This window comes from Harpia harpyja, chromosome 15 (assembly GCF_026419915.1).
Source record: "Harpia harpyja isolate bHarHar1 chromosome 15, bHarHar1 primary haplotype, whole genome shotgun sequence".
NCBI lineage: Eukaryota > Metazoa > Chordata > Aves > Accipitriformes > Accipitridae > Harpia > Harpia harpyja.
This window is the reverse complement of record NC_068954.1, coordinates 7,700,460-7,717,436: the sequence shown is the minus strand read 5'-3', so window position 1 is coordinate 7,717,436 and position 16,977 is coordinate 7,700,460. Positions and strand designations below refer to the sequence as shown.

General features: G+C 44.9%; 1 protein-coding gene across 6 annotated transcripts in view; it reads left to right on the top strand.

Annotated features, from left to right (window-relative positions):
- EVA1A (eva-1 homolog A, regulator of programmed cell death) overlaps positions 1-16,465 on the top strand; it is a 213,317-nt gene extending 196,852 nt beyond the window's left edge. For 2 of the 6 annotated variants that reach the window (XM_052809974.1, XM_052809977.1), the window contains 3 exons: positions 2,715-2,879; positions 6,885-7,055; positions 14,996-16,465. In XM_052809974.1, the coding sequence (XP_052665934.1) occupies positions 2,715-2,879; positions 6,885-7,055; positions 14,996-15,366 (707 nt within the window). In that variant the 3' untranslated portion in view covers positions 15,367-16,465. Of the gene's footprint in view, positions 1-2,714; positions 2,880-6,881; positions 7,056-14,995 lie in introns of all 6 variants that reach the window. The other 4 variants (XM_052809973.1, XM_052809975.1, XM_052809978.1 and 1 more) reach the window with 3 other exon arrangements.
- The last annotated feature ends 512 nt before the right edge of the window (positions 16,466-16,977 follow it).

Here is a 16,977-nt window from a genome sequence, read left to right as displayed (position 1 = left end):
TTAAGGTGCTGTGACAATAAATAGTCTGTATGAATGCTTCCCTCTGAGTACTTCTCCATCTCTACTTTTCCTTGGGATGCTGTTGACCAGTTGCTGACTGATGTAGCAATGTTTTGCTTTATCCTGACTCCTCTCCCAGTCCCGTAGGCAGCATTCGTAGTGCACAGATGCCAAGGTGGAAAAGCCATAGCTCAATTCCCTGGGTGTGTGTAGGAAAAGATGGTGTTTCTTTCCCCCACTTGGCTCAAATGCTTAAATGTCTGGTGGTGTCACCTTTTTGGAGAAAGATGCAGGTCCATCCAGCCTGCGTTGTGCCCCGGAGATGGCTATGAATACTGGGAGGTGAAAGGAGATGTTTATGAAGAAGAGTCAGTCTGAAACATGAAAGACCAGTCAAAATCTGCTAAGAAATTGTCTCTGTGTTCCTTTTGCTTTGTTTTCGTCATTGGATGCATATCAACAGGTTACTGGGATGCAGTTTGGATGAAAAGTGCGTAAAGGAAAACTGACTTGTGTCTTTTAAATGCCTTTCAGGTCCTCAGCCTGAAATAGAGCAAAAGGGGTCTTTATTTTTGGAGGGTGCTGAGCCCTATGCCCTCTGGATATCGGGTCCCTTTGGGTGCCTCAAATTAGGCACCCGGAATTGCAATTCTCCCTGACTGTGTGGTTTGCAGGATAATCTCTGTTCTACACACCTCCTCCCCAGACTTTCTGATATTTCTCTGGCACGGGTATCCCCCTTGCTTCTGTCTAGTTCCTAACAGGGGATGTGTTTCTTTTGCTGCCTTCCCATCAGAGGATAGTTGCCAATTCAGGTTTCACTAGAAACTGCTGTGCCAGCTCTTTGATATTCAGAAGCTGTTGGGTTTTATGTCTGTTTCCTGACCTAGCATGACTCCACTAATAATTCAAGAACTTCAGTGCTGATATCTTGGCAGACTAATGTAGGAGGTCAGTCAGTAAATATAGTTACAATTTTCTTTGCCTCAGCAAAGACAGTAAGTTGAACACAATGTAAACAAGGTGGTTGGATTACTTCCCCCACCAGTAATATTTGTAGTTGTGCAGGCAAATTTAATGGGCGTGATTAAATCTCATGCTCCAGCTTGGCAGCTGATTAGCTGCAGGGGGCAGGCAGGAATTTCCTTTCTGTTCCAGGGTTGCACTCCTTCCAAGTCCTCCTTCATGCTTGTGCCAAGGATCTCAAAGTGCTTTGCATTTTTAATTACGCTTCTTCACACCCCTGTGAAGAGTGGAGATGAGAGATAGCACGATCGGCAGTGGACCAGTGGGGAAACTGAGGCACTAGGAGGTGGCAGCCTGCTTGGGACGAGAGAGGCTGTTGCTGTTAGACTTGGAGAAAGGAGAGCTGAGCATCCCAGAAATCTTCTTTTGGGGTTTCTGTGGGTCTAGTGAACTTGTGCCTAGTTCTCACCAGTCTGTGTCTTTAACACACTAAAGTCTTGGTTGTCTGCAGGGACAAAATGGTGCTTTTATGTATATATTAGTATACAGTCACTGACGGGGAAAATATAACTTTCTCCTCTGGAAATTTTAATTTCTTTATTTTTGTCTTTCATCACTCTTCCTCTAATTTCTGAGCAGAATGGCCTGTATATGTGTGTATTCTCTGTGTATGGAAAAGCACTTTGCTCTGAAATAGCCTCAGGTGTTGTCCATGGCTGAGGCAGAGAACTGGTTCAGCTCTGTAAATGACATGCTGCTTTGTCCTTACAGGGCAAATTAGTGAATTTACCTAGTGGATTCACCTTCAGTGGGTGTACACTGAAGTAGCTACACCGACTTTGATTTCTTTACCTGGATGTACAGCTGAAGAGCTGGCCTCACAAGGAGGAGAAAATACTCTTCTTACTAAGGCATGCTTTGGTCCACAGAAGAAAGAGACCATAGATCTCCTGACAAACTGTCACATATTAACCTACGTCACCTGCATATTGCTAACACTGTGGCTGATGGAACACGGAGAGCAGTAGGGATTAGCTGAGTCTTCACCCTTCTTCTCAGGATGGTGGGAATGGAGAATAAGCCTTTCCCAGCTTGCTTAAAGCCTAAAGCCAAATGGGGAACAGTGTATTTTGGATCTCACAGGGTGGGGAGGGTTTCTTACAGGTGGGGCTTCTTACTGCTGTGGCGGATCATTTAAACATTGTGATTCGATGTGAACAGCATCCTCCAAAGGCTGGCTTTGTGAATCCAGAGTGGACAGAAAATTCTGATGTGCAGTCTTAAGCCAGCAATTTGATGGCTGGAAGAGGCAGCGATTCAGGCGTACCCTATAGTCCCCACTGTTATGGGGCATCCTGCCCAGCCCGCGATTGTGGTAGGAACAGAGGTGTCTAGCTGGAGTACTCTGAAGCTTAGAGCTGAGGCCAAAGCCTGGCTTACTAGGCATTTTAGTTTCTAAGATGGGTGTCTAAATAAGAAGTCCGAATCTGATCCTTAGTCTAGTCTCAAAGCTTAATTGTAAATAAACAATATCTTAATCACTTTATAGTTTCCAGCGTTCTCTCACTGAATGTCCCTGTGCTGGCGTTTGGAGAGCATTCATCATAGTGGTAAATGAGTGTCTGTTTGGTCTGCACATGGTATAATTAAGTATAAGCTGAGCCCATAGCATAATGTGATAATTCTCGTTCTGACCAGCTGAAATAACTTGCTCTAACAACTGTGCTCTTCGTACTCCTCTCTTTCAGTTCCCAAGAAGCTTCTGCATGAAACCCAGCCAAGACCAACAAATTACCAAGGATTTCAGAAGCCACATTTTCCACTGTGGCCAAGAGTGTTTGATCCCAATGTTATAGGGGACGGCGTGTTCCTTTCTGATGTCTCTCCTTCCAACATAGGGCGAGCTCTCCCAGGTAGCTATGACTATTGCGATGTTGGCCCAAACCTAACTGTGTTGTGGTAACTGTTCCCTTCTATCTCCTCGTCTCTGGGTTTCTGTATTGTTCCCAAAACCCCATCCACATCACAGTCAGAAAGAGAAACTTCAAGGCGCAACCAGCGACAGACTAAAGTGAATGGTGAAACTCACACCAGGTCTCTTGAAATAGCAGTCATGGCCATGCATGTCAAAACTCATCACAAAAGTACTTTGCAGACCTGTCTAATACAGTGGCAAAGAAAAAAAAACAGGGCAAAGACAGTAGATCTGGCTCGCAGGGGACAGAGAAGTTTTCAACTGAGCTTTAAAATATGATGCTATTTTCATAAAATGCAAAGTCAAGAGATATGAATGAAATAAAATCTTAGCTATCTATAGGGATAAGTGAGTAGGAGGAAGGGATGGTGTATGAATAAAGGCAAAGTACATGTGAGCACGTATTGGGCTAGTCGGTGGTTTTGCGTTGTATTTCCCAACACGCAGAAGATGGTATATGACATTACTTCTGAAATTCCCAGGCTGTGCTCCCAGAGATTCAGCTCTAGGGTGTGTATGGGCAGAAATACCTTGTCTCTGTCTACACTCCTGGCAGAGTTAATCCATAGCTTGGATACAATCCACAGATAATTAAGAGTCAGCAATAACAGATTTGCCAGTTTGGAGGCCTTACTGAAAAATTGTCAAGGAAAAGAATTTTGAGTTAGCCCAAAATAAATTTTGTGATCCTGCTGATTCTTTTAAGCAAGAACCACCCCCTCCTGAGCTCATTTTCATTTATCTAAACATTTCACTTCTACAAATGGCACCTTTTGTTTAGTTTTCACATTGTTTATTCATTAATTTTTAAAATATGCACCACTTTTCAAACAAAGATGTCATTTTGAAATGAAAAGCTAAAAGAATGTTTCAAAAATAGCAAAAGGAAATATTTGGACATTTCTGTAATCTCTCTTCCTGTTTTATTTCTTTTATTAAAACTATTTGCTAAAGTCAGCCTGATATGAATAACCTCTCCTATGCTTATACTGTGGTGTTGGGCAAATTTACTGCTAGCTGAAATAATTTTGCTTGGCTTTGGTGTAAAGTCACAGGGAAACAGTTCGAGTGACTGGGAACAGCTAAGAAAGGGTGGTGAAGAGAAAACCAGTAGTAGGTGAGCTGATTAGGCATAGACAAGGTCTTCAAAGCTAGCAAGGAGGAAAGGGGATGTCTTTTAGTATGATTCTGGAATGAATGGCGGACCAGGGAACCACATAACGTAGCAACACATGGCCTTGTGAAATTGTGTTTGTTTGTTTTTTCCCTCCTGCATAACTCCAGTCATTTGCTATCTTCCCTGTCTGTGCTTGTACAATCCTGCAGATGACAAAACCAGTTCTGTGGTTTTGTGGTGCTCTTTGCTGGAGTATAGTGTATGCAGACGAGTATTCATTTAAAAACTTGTTTGATTGCATCTGTTCTTTGCACAAGTCAGAAGTAAAAAAAAAAAAAAAAAAAAAGATTCTTCTTACATCTCACGAGAGGAGTTATGCCTTACTCTCTCTCCTAAATATACCATTATTGCACAACGTGGTTTACAAGGGATGCCCCATACCCAACAGAAGCGGTGTCCATCTGAGCCTTTCCTGGCAGATCTAGCACGTGCACACAGAAGCCCTCCCTGCAAGTATAATTTAAACCTTAGTCCTAGTGAGATCCCGTGAATGTATCAACAGTGAGGGGCAGGTGGGTTGTCACTAACCCAGAACTGGACGTGTGAGAGAGCATGGCACTGAGGTCTCAGGTTCACATCCTACCAGCTCTGTGCACCTGCAGTACAGCCACCTTAACTGGACTTTAATGCAGAGTTGCAGAAAACTCTCAAAGACCTAGCAGGAACCTGGAGCCACCTAACTCAGCAATCCTCTTTATGATGAGATAGATGGTTATGAAATACACGAGATTATATCCTGGCGATGCCCTTCATTTTCATTGATTGTAAAGGGATTTTTAGATTAACTAGTTCAGAGTCAGACCTCTCATTTGAGATGACCTGGGGTGTTCACCTGGCTTCTAGATGCTGCCCTACAAGGCTGAGAGCTTCCCCTACCAACCTTCTCATACCTGCCATCTCTGCGTGGATGTCCTCCTGACCCTGGGTGTCTTAGATATCTGTGTATGAGTAAGTACATCAAGCTTTAAGTGTCTGCTACGGGGAGAGCTGAATGACTCTCTAGGATCCGTCAACGAGTAGCAGGATTCAGTTGCCTCAGTTTAGATGCATAGTGCTACTTGAGATGCTCTGAAGGGTTCAGTTTTTAGAAATGAAAAATTTACCCTGCTTCCATGGATTTCTTTGCAGGAACAGTGGCAGAGAAAAATCCAACCACTTATACAGACATAGATTTACCAAACAGGGAGAATAAAGGAAAGATTAAAGTGCACGTTGGTGCCTACATCCGAATTAAAGGATTTTCCACAACTTTGCTAATGGTTTCCTGCTGAATGTGCCCTTGACCCTCTGTACCCCAGTGCCTCCATTTGTACAGCTGATCTTTGGTGATCTCTATTCTCCTAGAGCAAGACGTTCTTGGGATATTTTTCCCTTTTGGATCTGCCACCCAGGCACCCAAGTTTAAAAACTTTGCTTCAGGGCCAGTCATTAACACCTTGGTAGGTTGTAACATGTGGCTTTCCCAAGGCCATGCAGCTCTTCAGTGGCAGAGATACAACTGCGCCCGCATTCCTTGGGGCTGATCCCTTACAGCAACACCTGGACATCCATCCCCGCTGCTTCTCCTCCGAGGCAGATTAGGAGTTGGCATCACTGCATGCACGTTCACGCACTCAGTCCCTCTCCATCCAGTATTACCTGTTCTCTTTGACACCCCTCAATTTCTGTTACTGCTTCCCTGGGCTGAGCCGCTTCCTGGCACACACAGTGGGAAGCTGAACGTGACGTCTCACGCTGCCGGGTTTGCAGGGAAAGGAGACGGATCAGGCAGCTAGTGATCACAGACCATCTCGTGTCACGGCTGCTGTCAGAGTGCCTTTGCTTGCATGGCACTAGTGGCATTATCGGAGATGGACCTGACAGTTTCCTGAATTTAATACCTGCAGATAAGTGGAAGCCAGGTGCAAGTCTGATTTTACAGTGTGATACTTGCTTTTGGCCAGAACTAGACACCCAGGGAAGGGAGCCTGAAAAATTGTAATAGCTACAGTTAAACAATCACAATCACATGGATGATGGAGCTGGATCTTGTGCACTGACTTTTTCATGTGTTTAAAACAATTAGTGTTTTGTGACTAGTGGGGGTGTCTGTCTGCAGATCAAGGTGCAGGGAGCACTCAGCAGCGAGCTGATAAGCTCTGAAAGGGTCTCTTTGAGCCTCCTGGAATTAGCTGCCTCCTTAGCTCCGGTCTTCAACAAATAAAATCAAATCATTAACCCATGTTCACTCACCTCTCCAAAGGGGAAATGGTGTCTGGGTGAAACACAATACGAGTGGGCTTCTGAAGGAAGTTGTAAACTCAGGTCTGCCCTTCCCCGCAAAGGCTGGAGAGAAAGCACGTCTGTTTGCCAGGTGTGGACGGATCACTACGGCGCAACACCAGCAGAGGGTTGCCGGCTCTGTCTGTGTTTTCCAGTCCTTATTACAAGCTTAGCTGAACCCACTGTTGATAAAGGCTCCTTTGATTTACATAAGAGAAAAGAAACCTGATTATATATTTGCTGTAGCGTAGGTGGGTGTGTCTAAGTGGTGACATGAAAGAGCAGGAGACGGGGAGAGAAGATGCTGCCTGGATGCAGACAGGGTATGTGCTCAGCTGAAGCTACCTGAGAAGGTTTAGCTGCCCCCCAAAAAGGGGCAAATTTGGGTGGCTTGCTGTCAAGCGGCTCCAGATTTCTGAACGCAGATGCCGACCTGGTGGGGATAGGGCAGGGTCGGGCTGGGGCACGTGCCTCGTTCCTCATTCCCTTTCTGTTTCAAAGCAGAGAAGAAGAAAGGGAGATCGGCCACGTTCTACCCTCTAGACAACACCCCCTTCTTGCTTCCCGTGGATGAGACACAACCGCCGGCGCTCAACAGCAGCATGGAGCCCGTGGGCGTTAGCACAGAGATGGCACTGCTCAGCAACATCCTAGCAGCGTATGCCTTTATCACAGGTAGGTTTTGCGGCTGCCATTTCTCTGGACTCTCACAAGCTCTTTGTGGACCCTCAATTGAGCCTATGTTTCACAGTCACCTAGGGCTAAATCTGCCTCTCTGAACCGTTTATATTTTTCATTTGTCTCTTAGCAAATTCTCCCTTGAAAGACCTGACGAGGGCAGCTCTAGCAGACAGTATATAACAGGGTTTATTGTGCTCTGCTTTCCTCTGGATTTGCTCTCATCTGAAGTTAAATACAATGTAATCTTACATGTGGTATTATTTCTAATGCTCCATTTTCCTGGAGATCAAAGCCTGGCTCATTAGGGAGGCAAGCTTGTTGTCCTGTAATTTGGAAAATAAGCAGCACTCAGATCATTACCCTGCTTAAGAGAATTTGGCTTATCTTCAGTAGAAGTGTGAAGATGAAGTAACTTGAGAGTCTGCTTAATTGTGTATTTAAATCTAGTTTAGAGTAAGGTTTCCCTGGATCACAGTTTATCTTTCACCCACATGCATCTTTCAAGTAGCAGAGGAGCGGTCTTCTAATAAGATTCACTTTAAAAGTTGAAATGAAGATTGTGTACCCTACTGAGTGTTTGGGGTCAATACCATTGATAGCAAAAAGTACAGCAGAGGCAGGTGGTATAGTGCAAATATTTCCCATCCCACAACTGCATGAGGTACCTTGTCATCAGTAGGGGTTGCCTACAGAGTTGGAGGACCTAACCCCAAAACAGGAGGAGCCCTGGCTGAATAGCATCGGATGCACTAATTCAGCATTTTTTAGGCCAATATCTGCTGCTTTCCCCAGAAGGAGGGCTTTGGTTTCTGTGTAACTAGCCTCCCGAGGCAGGACATACTGTTTGTGGTCACTTTTTTTGTATGGGTGTTCTCCTTCTGTTTAATAAAAGGTTTGTATGCTTATTACCTTGCAATGCTTATTGCCAAGCAATATTACCTTGCTAGTAATATTAATGTGTTGCTCTTTTACTATATGCAGTTAATAATTCTGTGTACTGCAGCCAGTCTGCTAGCACCACTGTAATGCAATTATGCTATTCTGGAGCATTGAGGTCTATATAACTAAAACTCCAATATTTGTGCGCTAGTTTTTCATGTCTGTGTGCCATTCAGTCTTGCTAATTCATTAAACTCTAACAACGCATGTGCTCTTGCTCTTGCTGAGATACCACCATGCTGCTACAGACAAGTATTTGGATTTCATAGAATCATAGAATAGTTTGCGTTGGAAGGGACATTTAAAGGTCATCTAGTCCAATCCCCCCTGCCATGAGCAGGGACGTCTTTGACTAGATCAGGGTGCTCAGAGCCCCATCCAACTGGCCTTGAATGTTTGCAGGGACGGGACATCGACCACCTCTCCGGGCAGCCTGTGCCAGTGTTTCACCACTCTCATTGTAAAAAATGTCTTCCTTATATCTAGTCTAAATCTACCCTCTTTCAGTTTAAAACCATTAACTCTTGTCCTATTGCAACAGGCCCTGCTAAAAAGTTTGTCCCGCTCTTTCTTATAAGCCCCCTTTAAGTACTGAAAGGCCGCAATAAGGCTTCTCTGGAGTCTTCTCTTCTCCAGGTTGAACAACCCCAACTCTCTCAGCCTGTCTTCATAGCAGAGGTGTTCCAGCCCTCTGACCATTTTCACAGCCCTCCTCTGGACCCGCTCCAACAGGTCCATGTCTGTCTTTTGCTGGTGACCCCAAAGCTGGATGCAGAACTCCAGGTGGGGTCTCAGGTGAACAGAGTAGAGGAGGAGAATCACCTCCCTCAACCTGCTAGCCATGCTTCTTTTGATGTGTGAAACAACTAACTTGGGCTTTGCATTTTGGAATCACTAAGTAGATTAGTAAGAGTGTTTCTGTACATTTAGCGGAGGGTCCTTCTAAAAGGACCTTGAATGGTGAGCCCAAAGTTCTGCCGTTCTACACATCCAGTAGTGGAATCAGGATCCGTATTTTTGTGACACCTTTAAGAAGCAGTCAGCTTAAGTGGAATTAGTAGTGTTCTTCACAAAAGATAGCTGAGTAGGATATATTTTTTCTTGCGTGGGCTTCTCTAAAAAAAGCTTAGAAAAAGCAAACTTTAAATGAATCTCCTGTCTGTCACACTTCTCCCCCCTCTTACCTACAGCTGCCCATTTTTTAACATGAAAATGCCTGCATTCCCAACCTTACTGTAAAATAAAATGCTGTTAACATTATTTTCCCCATCTGAACAGTAATGAGCAGCAGAAGGTTGTAGGATTTATGGTTGGGGACAGTTGGGACTAGGATTCAGGGCTGCTGCTGATGCCCCATGGACTTTGCTTCCATTTACCGCAGCGGAACTCTTTGGCCCTGCATTGGTTTTGTAGGGCACAAGGCCTCAATTCATCCCCTTCACAAGGTGTCAGTCTTGGCAGGAGCCTCTAGATTTTACTGTAGCACAAATAATAAATAAGGACAGCTTTAACTGTCTTGTTACTGTGGGGTTTGCTTGCCCTCTCATAATGTGGTCTCCTTGTGATGTGTTCACATCCACTGGATGTCAAATAGGTAAAACAGACCTTATGACTTTGGTTTCCAGTGATGAGTTCAGGAGTTTGTTGCTCATGTTTTTCAGTGCACCTAACCATGGCTGTTAGATGAGTTTTAGTCTCAATGATATATATGTCCAGTTTGTTATTTATTACAAAAATAATTGATGGCTGCCCCATGGATTGAAACAGCAGATGCCCTAAACCATCTTTATCTGCTGCATGTAATTTAGGCTTCTGCTTTTAGCAGAGAAGATGGATTTGGCATGATTATTTTGTTATACGTGAATATGGAGAGGTTTTAGATTATGAGTTCAAAGACAAGCTGTGTCACAGGGCACAAATATCATCTGCATAAAACTAGAGCACTGCAAAGCCACACCCCTTCATATTGCAGATTTTGAGCAGTAGAACATTTGGAAATTTTTGTGCTCGCCTGAGTTTGGGGCCTTGAAGGTGGCTTAAGCCACAGCAGCTGTTGATGTCCATAGAGGAGCCATTATAGTGGCTCAGTAAAGGCAGGGTATCGGGTGGCCAGGGAGGGCTGGTGATGGTTTACACATCTTCCCACTGCTCCTGACCACAGCCTCCGTGCCAAAGGAAAACATTAGTGCAAGAACTGTTCTGTTTCATAACACTAAAAACGTCCCTCAGGTAAGCTCTGCAGACTGAAAGTGCTGTATTCAGGGCTTCCCTGTGCTGATGAGTCAGCTCAAAACAGGACTTTGCAGGAGAAAATTGTAAATAGGCAGGGGCAACACATAAAGATGTTTTTTCTCTTGGGGCAGAGGGTAGTGTATATCCTCAGACCCACTCTAGGAAAAAGAAGCTACAGGCACTTGGTATTTTATGGGTAAAGAGCATGCTCGAAAGGATGATCCACTCTACTACTTTTCCTGCCTCCTGGCAGTGGGGCATCTCCTAGCCTGAGGAGGGCACCCACAAATCAGTGGGGTCCCCTCTGAGCTCGATGGCGTTCATATTTTCGGCACAAAATGGCAGGTTTGGGTGGGCAGCTGCAGGTGAAGTTTGCAGGCTCAGTCACTCACACATGCACAGTCTTGCAGTGCACAGAGGGGAGAAGTGCCAATATCAGCGAAAGCCTCTGTGCTTGCTTCCATGATCTTTTTGACTGATGTTCCTGTATAAAAGTTGGGAATGTTCCTATTGACAACCAGGGAATGAAAAATCACAGCACAGCAGGAAGCAAACCTCCTTGCAGGATTGTTGGTTTTCACCATCAAATCTGTTTGCAGCTATCATCATGGTTATGAGTATCAAAGCCAGTTAGGTGTTAGCCTTATCCCAGCTTCCAGAACCTTAAAACCAACATTTCTTCAGAAGCAAGGAGAAAGAGTGAACAATGTCAATGAGGAGTGGATTTATCAGCTGATCAAGCAAGTAAGTCATGGTCCTGCAAAAGACTTAGGGATGCCCTTAATTCAAAAGCTAATTTTCTTTATAGAATTAGGTTTTTAATTATATGCAATCTTTGCCTGCAAACCTCAGACCTGTTATTTGTCATGGACCTGTTCCAAAACCTGTCTGAGTGTTTGGAAAGACTTCACCAGTCTCTGTGACAGCTGGAACTGTCTTTGCAGTCACAGTCTACCAGCAAGACCAGAACTGTCCCTCATGGTTATATAAATATTACACGTTCAAATTGTATCAGAGCACTTCCAATGCCTACCTTTGGACAAGGGACTTATTCCAGTTTTGTCGTTGCATTCAGGCTGTGTTTTATTCTTCTTTCACAAGCAAAGCTTTGCTGCCAAGTTATTAACAAGGGGCTTCCAAAAAACAACCCAGGGGAGATCATTCCAACTTTTAGACTGCTTGGCCTGAGCCTTATTAATAAGGGGCTCCTGGAGAGCTTCCTCTGTTCTACCAGGGGATTTTGGCAGCCTGTGGGGCTAACTGTAAATTCCCTAGAAGATATTGCTCCTACTGTTTGTCTGGCCATGCTTAATGCTGAAGCTTTTACTGGGGGCCTCTGAAATTTTCCTCCCCACTGAGGTTTCTGAATGCATGAAGCCATCACAGGAAGCCAGCAGCGTTAATGCCTAGATTGGTTTTTATTTATTGAAACAATTTATTATAATAGCAATAACAACCTTGGCCTGGGGCATTTCCTGGGGAATTAATGGCAGTCTGGGCTGATGCTCCCAGCAGATTGTTAGCCCTCAGGAAACAGGCTCCGTAATTGCTGCTGGTTTGGTTGGAAAAACACAATAAAATGTGTTTCTAATTTTTGGGCAGTTTGAGCGCCTAGAAAATGGTGGCTTTTGTACAGAGGGTAATAAAGAGCATATATCTTTTGTCTGCATGGATTAAATTCAGGCTTGAATTAGTGACATTTTCATCAATGCTTTCAGTCCACAAAGAGAAATACCAGGAAGGGGAAAGGTAACCCCAGCTACAGAGATTGACAGCAACTGGGTCCTGCTAGGAGTTTAGGAGAAAACATAGCTCTGAGCTGTCATCCACAGCAGTGGAAGAAAAAGTTACACTGGTCAAAATCCATGTCTTAGCAGGTGTACACACACACACAAACGCGTATCAAAATTATGTTAACTCCTGCTACTGATGTCCATTCACTTTTAAAGAGTTTTTTTCAAATATAATGAGTGTTTTGAGGAGCTTCAGTGTTGGCATGATGAATCTGAACCACTGTCAAGTTTTTGGAAGATGCTGAGCATCCATTTGCTGAAGAGAATGCCCCTTTTTAGTCTTTGCAAATAGAACACGCAATGGGGGAGGCTCTCAAAATCAACTGTCAAACCCCCAAATCTAGGCTATTGCTGATTTGGCTACTTCAACTGAGAAAAAGCAGAGCCCATGTTTTTTAGCTTAAGTTGCTCTTTCTGCTGTGAAAAAAAGAGATGTTGCTGTGCGAGTGGATTGTACGTATGATAAATGCCAAGACTGCAGTTGAACGTAGGGTTACAGCTCAGTGAGGAAGTCCAGACAGTGTCTCAGATGTTGACAGAGTAGCTGTAGGAGCTCATAAATGCCACTGGAGCCCAAAGATTCAATTACAGCCATTGCACTGCATGAAGGGCTATACATACAAGCACAAGCAGGGGATGAAAAATGGTTGCTTAGGCAGCAATTGAGGTGCAGCTTGCTCATGAGCTGATACAGTAGCATGGAAAAAGGAGTGTGGAGGAAAAAGAAAAAGCAGGACACGGACAGAAATGGGGGAAGAGAAACCACATGTGTCTGCGTCTCAGGCTCCAATCTATGTTTTTTTTAATGAGTTTCTTTAAAAGAGCGAACAGTGGAACTAATGCAACCAAATCAAGCCCATGTGTGTGCAGGAACGTGGTGCTCAGGAAAGCGTGCCTGGCATGCTGTCAGCCAGGCGGAGCGGAGGCAGACTGGACCAAGCGTCTTCCAGGATGAACAGATCAGTCCTGCTCGTTTGTTCTTCCCACACTCTGTGTGTCCTCCTTAGGGCTACTCGCAAAGAAAGCTTTGCGGTTACTGTCCTGAGTTATATTGCACATGGAGAAGCCACGTCAGGGTGTGATTCCACTTTTCCCGGGGTTTTCAAATCTCTGGAATTTAGGCCACTTCTTTACCGTTCACACAGTACCAGATGGGCAGCAGCTTTGCTACTACACGAGCAGAACTGCAGTTTTAATTTGAGTTCTGTCACTTGAGTTCAGAATTGCCACTAACTTCATCGGAGCCAGGCCTTCACTCAGCCAGACTGCTACAAGAGCCATTGGCACATCCTTCATGTCTGCCCTGGTATCTTCTCTTTTTCCTTTGGATTTTTGCTGTCTCACTTTTGTCAAAATGTCTTAGCTTAAAACCTCTGGCTTTGGTCTCACTTGACTTTCCAGCTACTGCTGCATTTCTCTCCTCTTTCTTTTTTTGGACTTGTTGAATGCATCTGCTGCAGTTTTCTTCTCTGTTTTTGTAGTCACTCTTCAGCTTGTTTTTTTCCCCTGTGCCATCCACACCAACCACTCTAGCAACAGCCTCCTGTTTTATTAGCCGGATTTCAGGCTACCATGACATCTTCCTCTACCTTGGCTTGTCAGTCATCTTTGAGATTTGTTTGGTAGGAGAGAAGTGAAGAGCACAAAGGTGTTTTGTCCCTATAACTGTTCCATGAGCACCTCCAGGCATTGAACTATGCGTTGCCTCGAACTGTGCACACGTCAGTGTCTGGGCTCTTACCACAGAATCAGGGAATAATTTAGGCTGGAAGGGGTCTCCAGGGGTCACTTGCTCCAACCCCCTACTCAGAACATGGCTAACTTCAAATTTAGATTCAGCTTTGAAGTTAGAGCAGGGTCTTGTCCTGTTGGGTTTTGAATATCTCCAAATGGTTTCCCGTTCATCTTCTGCAACCTTTGTTTTAAGGAAATCAGCTGGAGAGGGCAGTTTCTAAAAGCACAGTGGGGGGAAGTGAAGGTAGAGCAGAGCCTTTTAGTTACAGAGATCTTTTGGGGCCAAATGTCAGGCTCTCAGCTGGTGGGAACTGTTACAGCTCCATCACTGAATTCAAGGGAATAAGACTCACCTGAGGAAGTGACTCCATCCTTGAACTCAGGACTCCCAACAGACACAGCAGAGTAGAGCTGGCCTTGGCACTTCTGCTTGGTTCACCTTCACCCATTCAGCGTACCTATAAACCGAGATGATTCAGCCTGGGGGAACTGCAGTAACAACATTTATCATAATTATGCTTCTAAGTAGTCCCATGAACGAAAAAAAAAAAAAAAGGTAGTAAATAAACAAGACGACCTAGTTTAAAAGGCATTGTGGATACTTTGGAGTCTTGTTGTATCACCTCTGAAACGTGGCTATGCAAGATTCATCCTGTTAGTGCACTGACTTCAGCTATGCTTGCGTAGCACAAGTATACAGTTTGGTGGTCTGGGCGGAAAGCCAGCACACTTGCCTTAGATAAGCAAATGAAACCTATGAATAAATAGTATGCATTTTCCATACTGTGAGGCTTCCCATTTCAGCTGGGCCACAGCACAGAGAACATATAAAGCTTTGTAACCACCTTTATTCCTGGTGCGATGATAATGGATGCGACAGCAAGATGCACTTAGCTGCTGCTGGGTGTGCAGCACCCTGGTGTCAACCCCGCTCATGCAGCCACGGGAATTAGCATTTAATTCTGCAGGCTGCTTCTCCTCCTTCCAGACAACTCCAAGACACGGCTGCAGTGAACCCACGTTCTGCATGTGAGCAAATGCCTTGGCAGCAAATGCACCGCTTAAATTCCCCTTCCTGATTTCCCTGGGGGGAGGAGGCGAAGGAGTGCATGGAAGTAAAGCAACCATTAGAAACTGTGCCCCTCCAGAGACCGTGGTTGGTATGTGCACAGAGGAGCTGCGTGTGTTTTGTTCTTTTAAGGTTGTTCTTGACAATAATTTTCTTTCCCGTTTCAGAAAACCCCGAGCGGGCTGCTCTGTATTTTGTCTCCGGAGTGTGCATTGGACTCGTCTTGACCCTGCTGGCCCTGGTGCTAAGGGTGTCCTGCCGAACTGACTGCAAACGCTCCTCCGCCAAAAAACCTCCTCGGGAGCGGGAGAGCGACAGCGACAGCAGCGACAGCGATGACGATTCGGACACCACTTCGGACCTGTCAGCCCGCAGGCACCGCAGGTTCGAGAGGACTTTGAACATGAACGTCTTCACTTCGGCGGAGGAGCTGGAGCGAGCTCAGCGGCTGGAGGAGCGGGAGCGCATCATCCGGGAGATCTGGATGAACGGCCAGCCGGACATCCCAGGGACCAGGAGCCTCAACCGCTACTACTAAGCGATGGGGAGTCCAACCGTCCTGCCCTGCACCCCGGGGCTTCTCCACACATGATAGAGGAGAGGGAGGGAAGGAATATTATGTGGGTGTCTCCCCTTTTCCTTCCAGGCGTGCTACCTGGCGCAGTGTGGATGGACAGCAATAAAGCTTTCCCCGTCTCCTTCTCCCTGACATATTGCTATCGCCCCTCTTCACGGACACTTTCTGGTTTCAACAGCGGTGGTTGCCAACTTCATTTCTTAGTAGCCCGCAGGAAGGTGACAATAACAGTCCTCCCATGTGCGACATGGAGTTTGGCGTGCTGCGGTACGAGTGCTCCTCTCTTGGCTGGAGAAAGAAGTCGTCCAGGTTTTGGTGTTCTTTTAAGGTTTTTTGGTTTCCCTTTCCTGAGGACTGTGGGAGAATCGTGAACAAAACGACAAATCTGGAAAGATGATTTGGGAAGGGAGGGGGAGGTGCATCCTGACCGATTGTCTTGTGACTTCAGAAGCCACGAGATTAACCTAATTAAAACCAATGGCAAATATGACTTGTTAAGAACTGGGGGATGGGGGGGAGGGGGATTCTTCCATCGTGAAATCATCTCGGTGCTTGGATGTTTGCCATAGTGTATTCAGTTATTTATGGCTGTCTTTTAATCTTCCTTTTCAATGGGAACATTTATTTTTTTTTTTTAACTGACACCTCAGGGATAAAATCCTATTATTTTTTTGAGTCTGTTCTCCCTGCTGGCCCCTGCCAAACACAACCCAACCCACCTCCAACAGTGAAATTATGGTAATATAAGAGATGTGTCAGTGACTGGTGAGAAGTTAACAACCTCAAAGAGGTTGAAAAGGGTTTTCTTTTTGTTTTGTTTTGTTTTAATTATATATATATATATATTTGAAGATGCTGCACAGGAATGTGCCTTATTCTTTTTTGTTGTTGTTAAACTACAGTTTTCCTATGGATAGCAATGCACAATGTTTTATATATTTTATTAAAAAAATAAAAAAAATAAAAGGTATATGTTTACCAGAGGAAAATGGAGACAGAAGAAGCCACGTATGACAACGGAATGGGTAATAAATGCTAAATAAACTCTGGCTTGCTTCAATACATTTGAATTTGCATCCTTACTTTTGGCATAGGTGTTGCTCGAGGGAGATGCTTTGGAAGACTAGCACACCTCTGCAAGCAATCAAGGCTGGCAACTTCTGCCTGCAGGAAGCTGGAGGCACTTTGTCCTTAGGCTGCAGCCCATTGGTATACTTCTGTGTTGCACATGGGCAGGAGCAGCTGAGCAACGTGTTGATTCTCAAGGGGCCATCCCAAAGCCTACCTGCACCAAGGGAAAGAGTCCCAGTGATTTCATGATGCTTTGAGTCTGTCCCCCAGACCCAAGTCGTACCCGGGCCAGAAGCAAATGTTAAATGAATGAAAAAATACATGGAAAAAAGTTGAAGTATATTTTAGTGCTCCTTCAGTTGTCCCATAGACGGTTCAATGGGTTATCACCACCTACTCACTCCCAGGCACCAGTTCACATCACTTCAGTCATAAAACTTGGTGTTTTTCAAGTCTGTATGACACTGCTGCAGCCTGCAGGGCTTTGGGATGTGCTCCTCT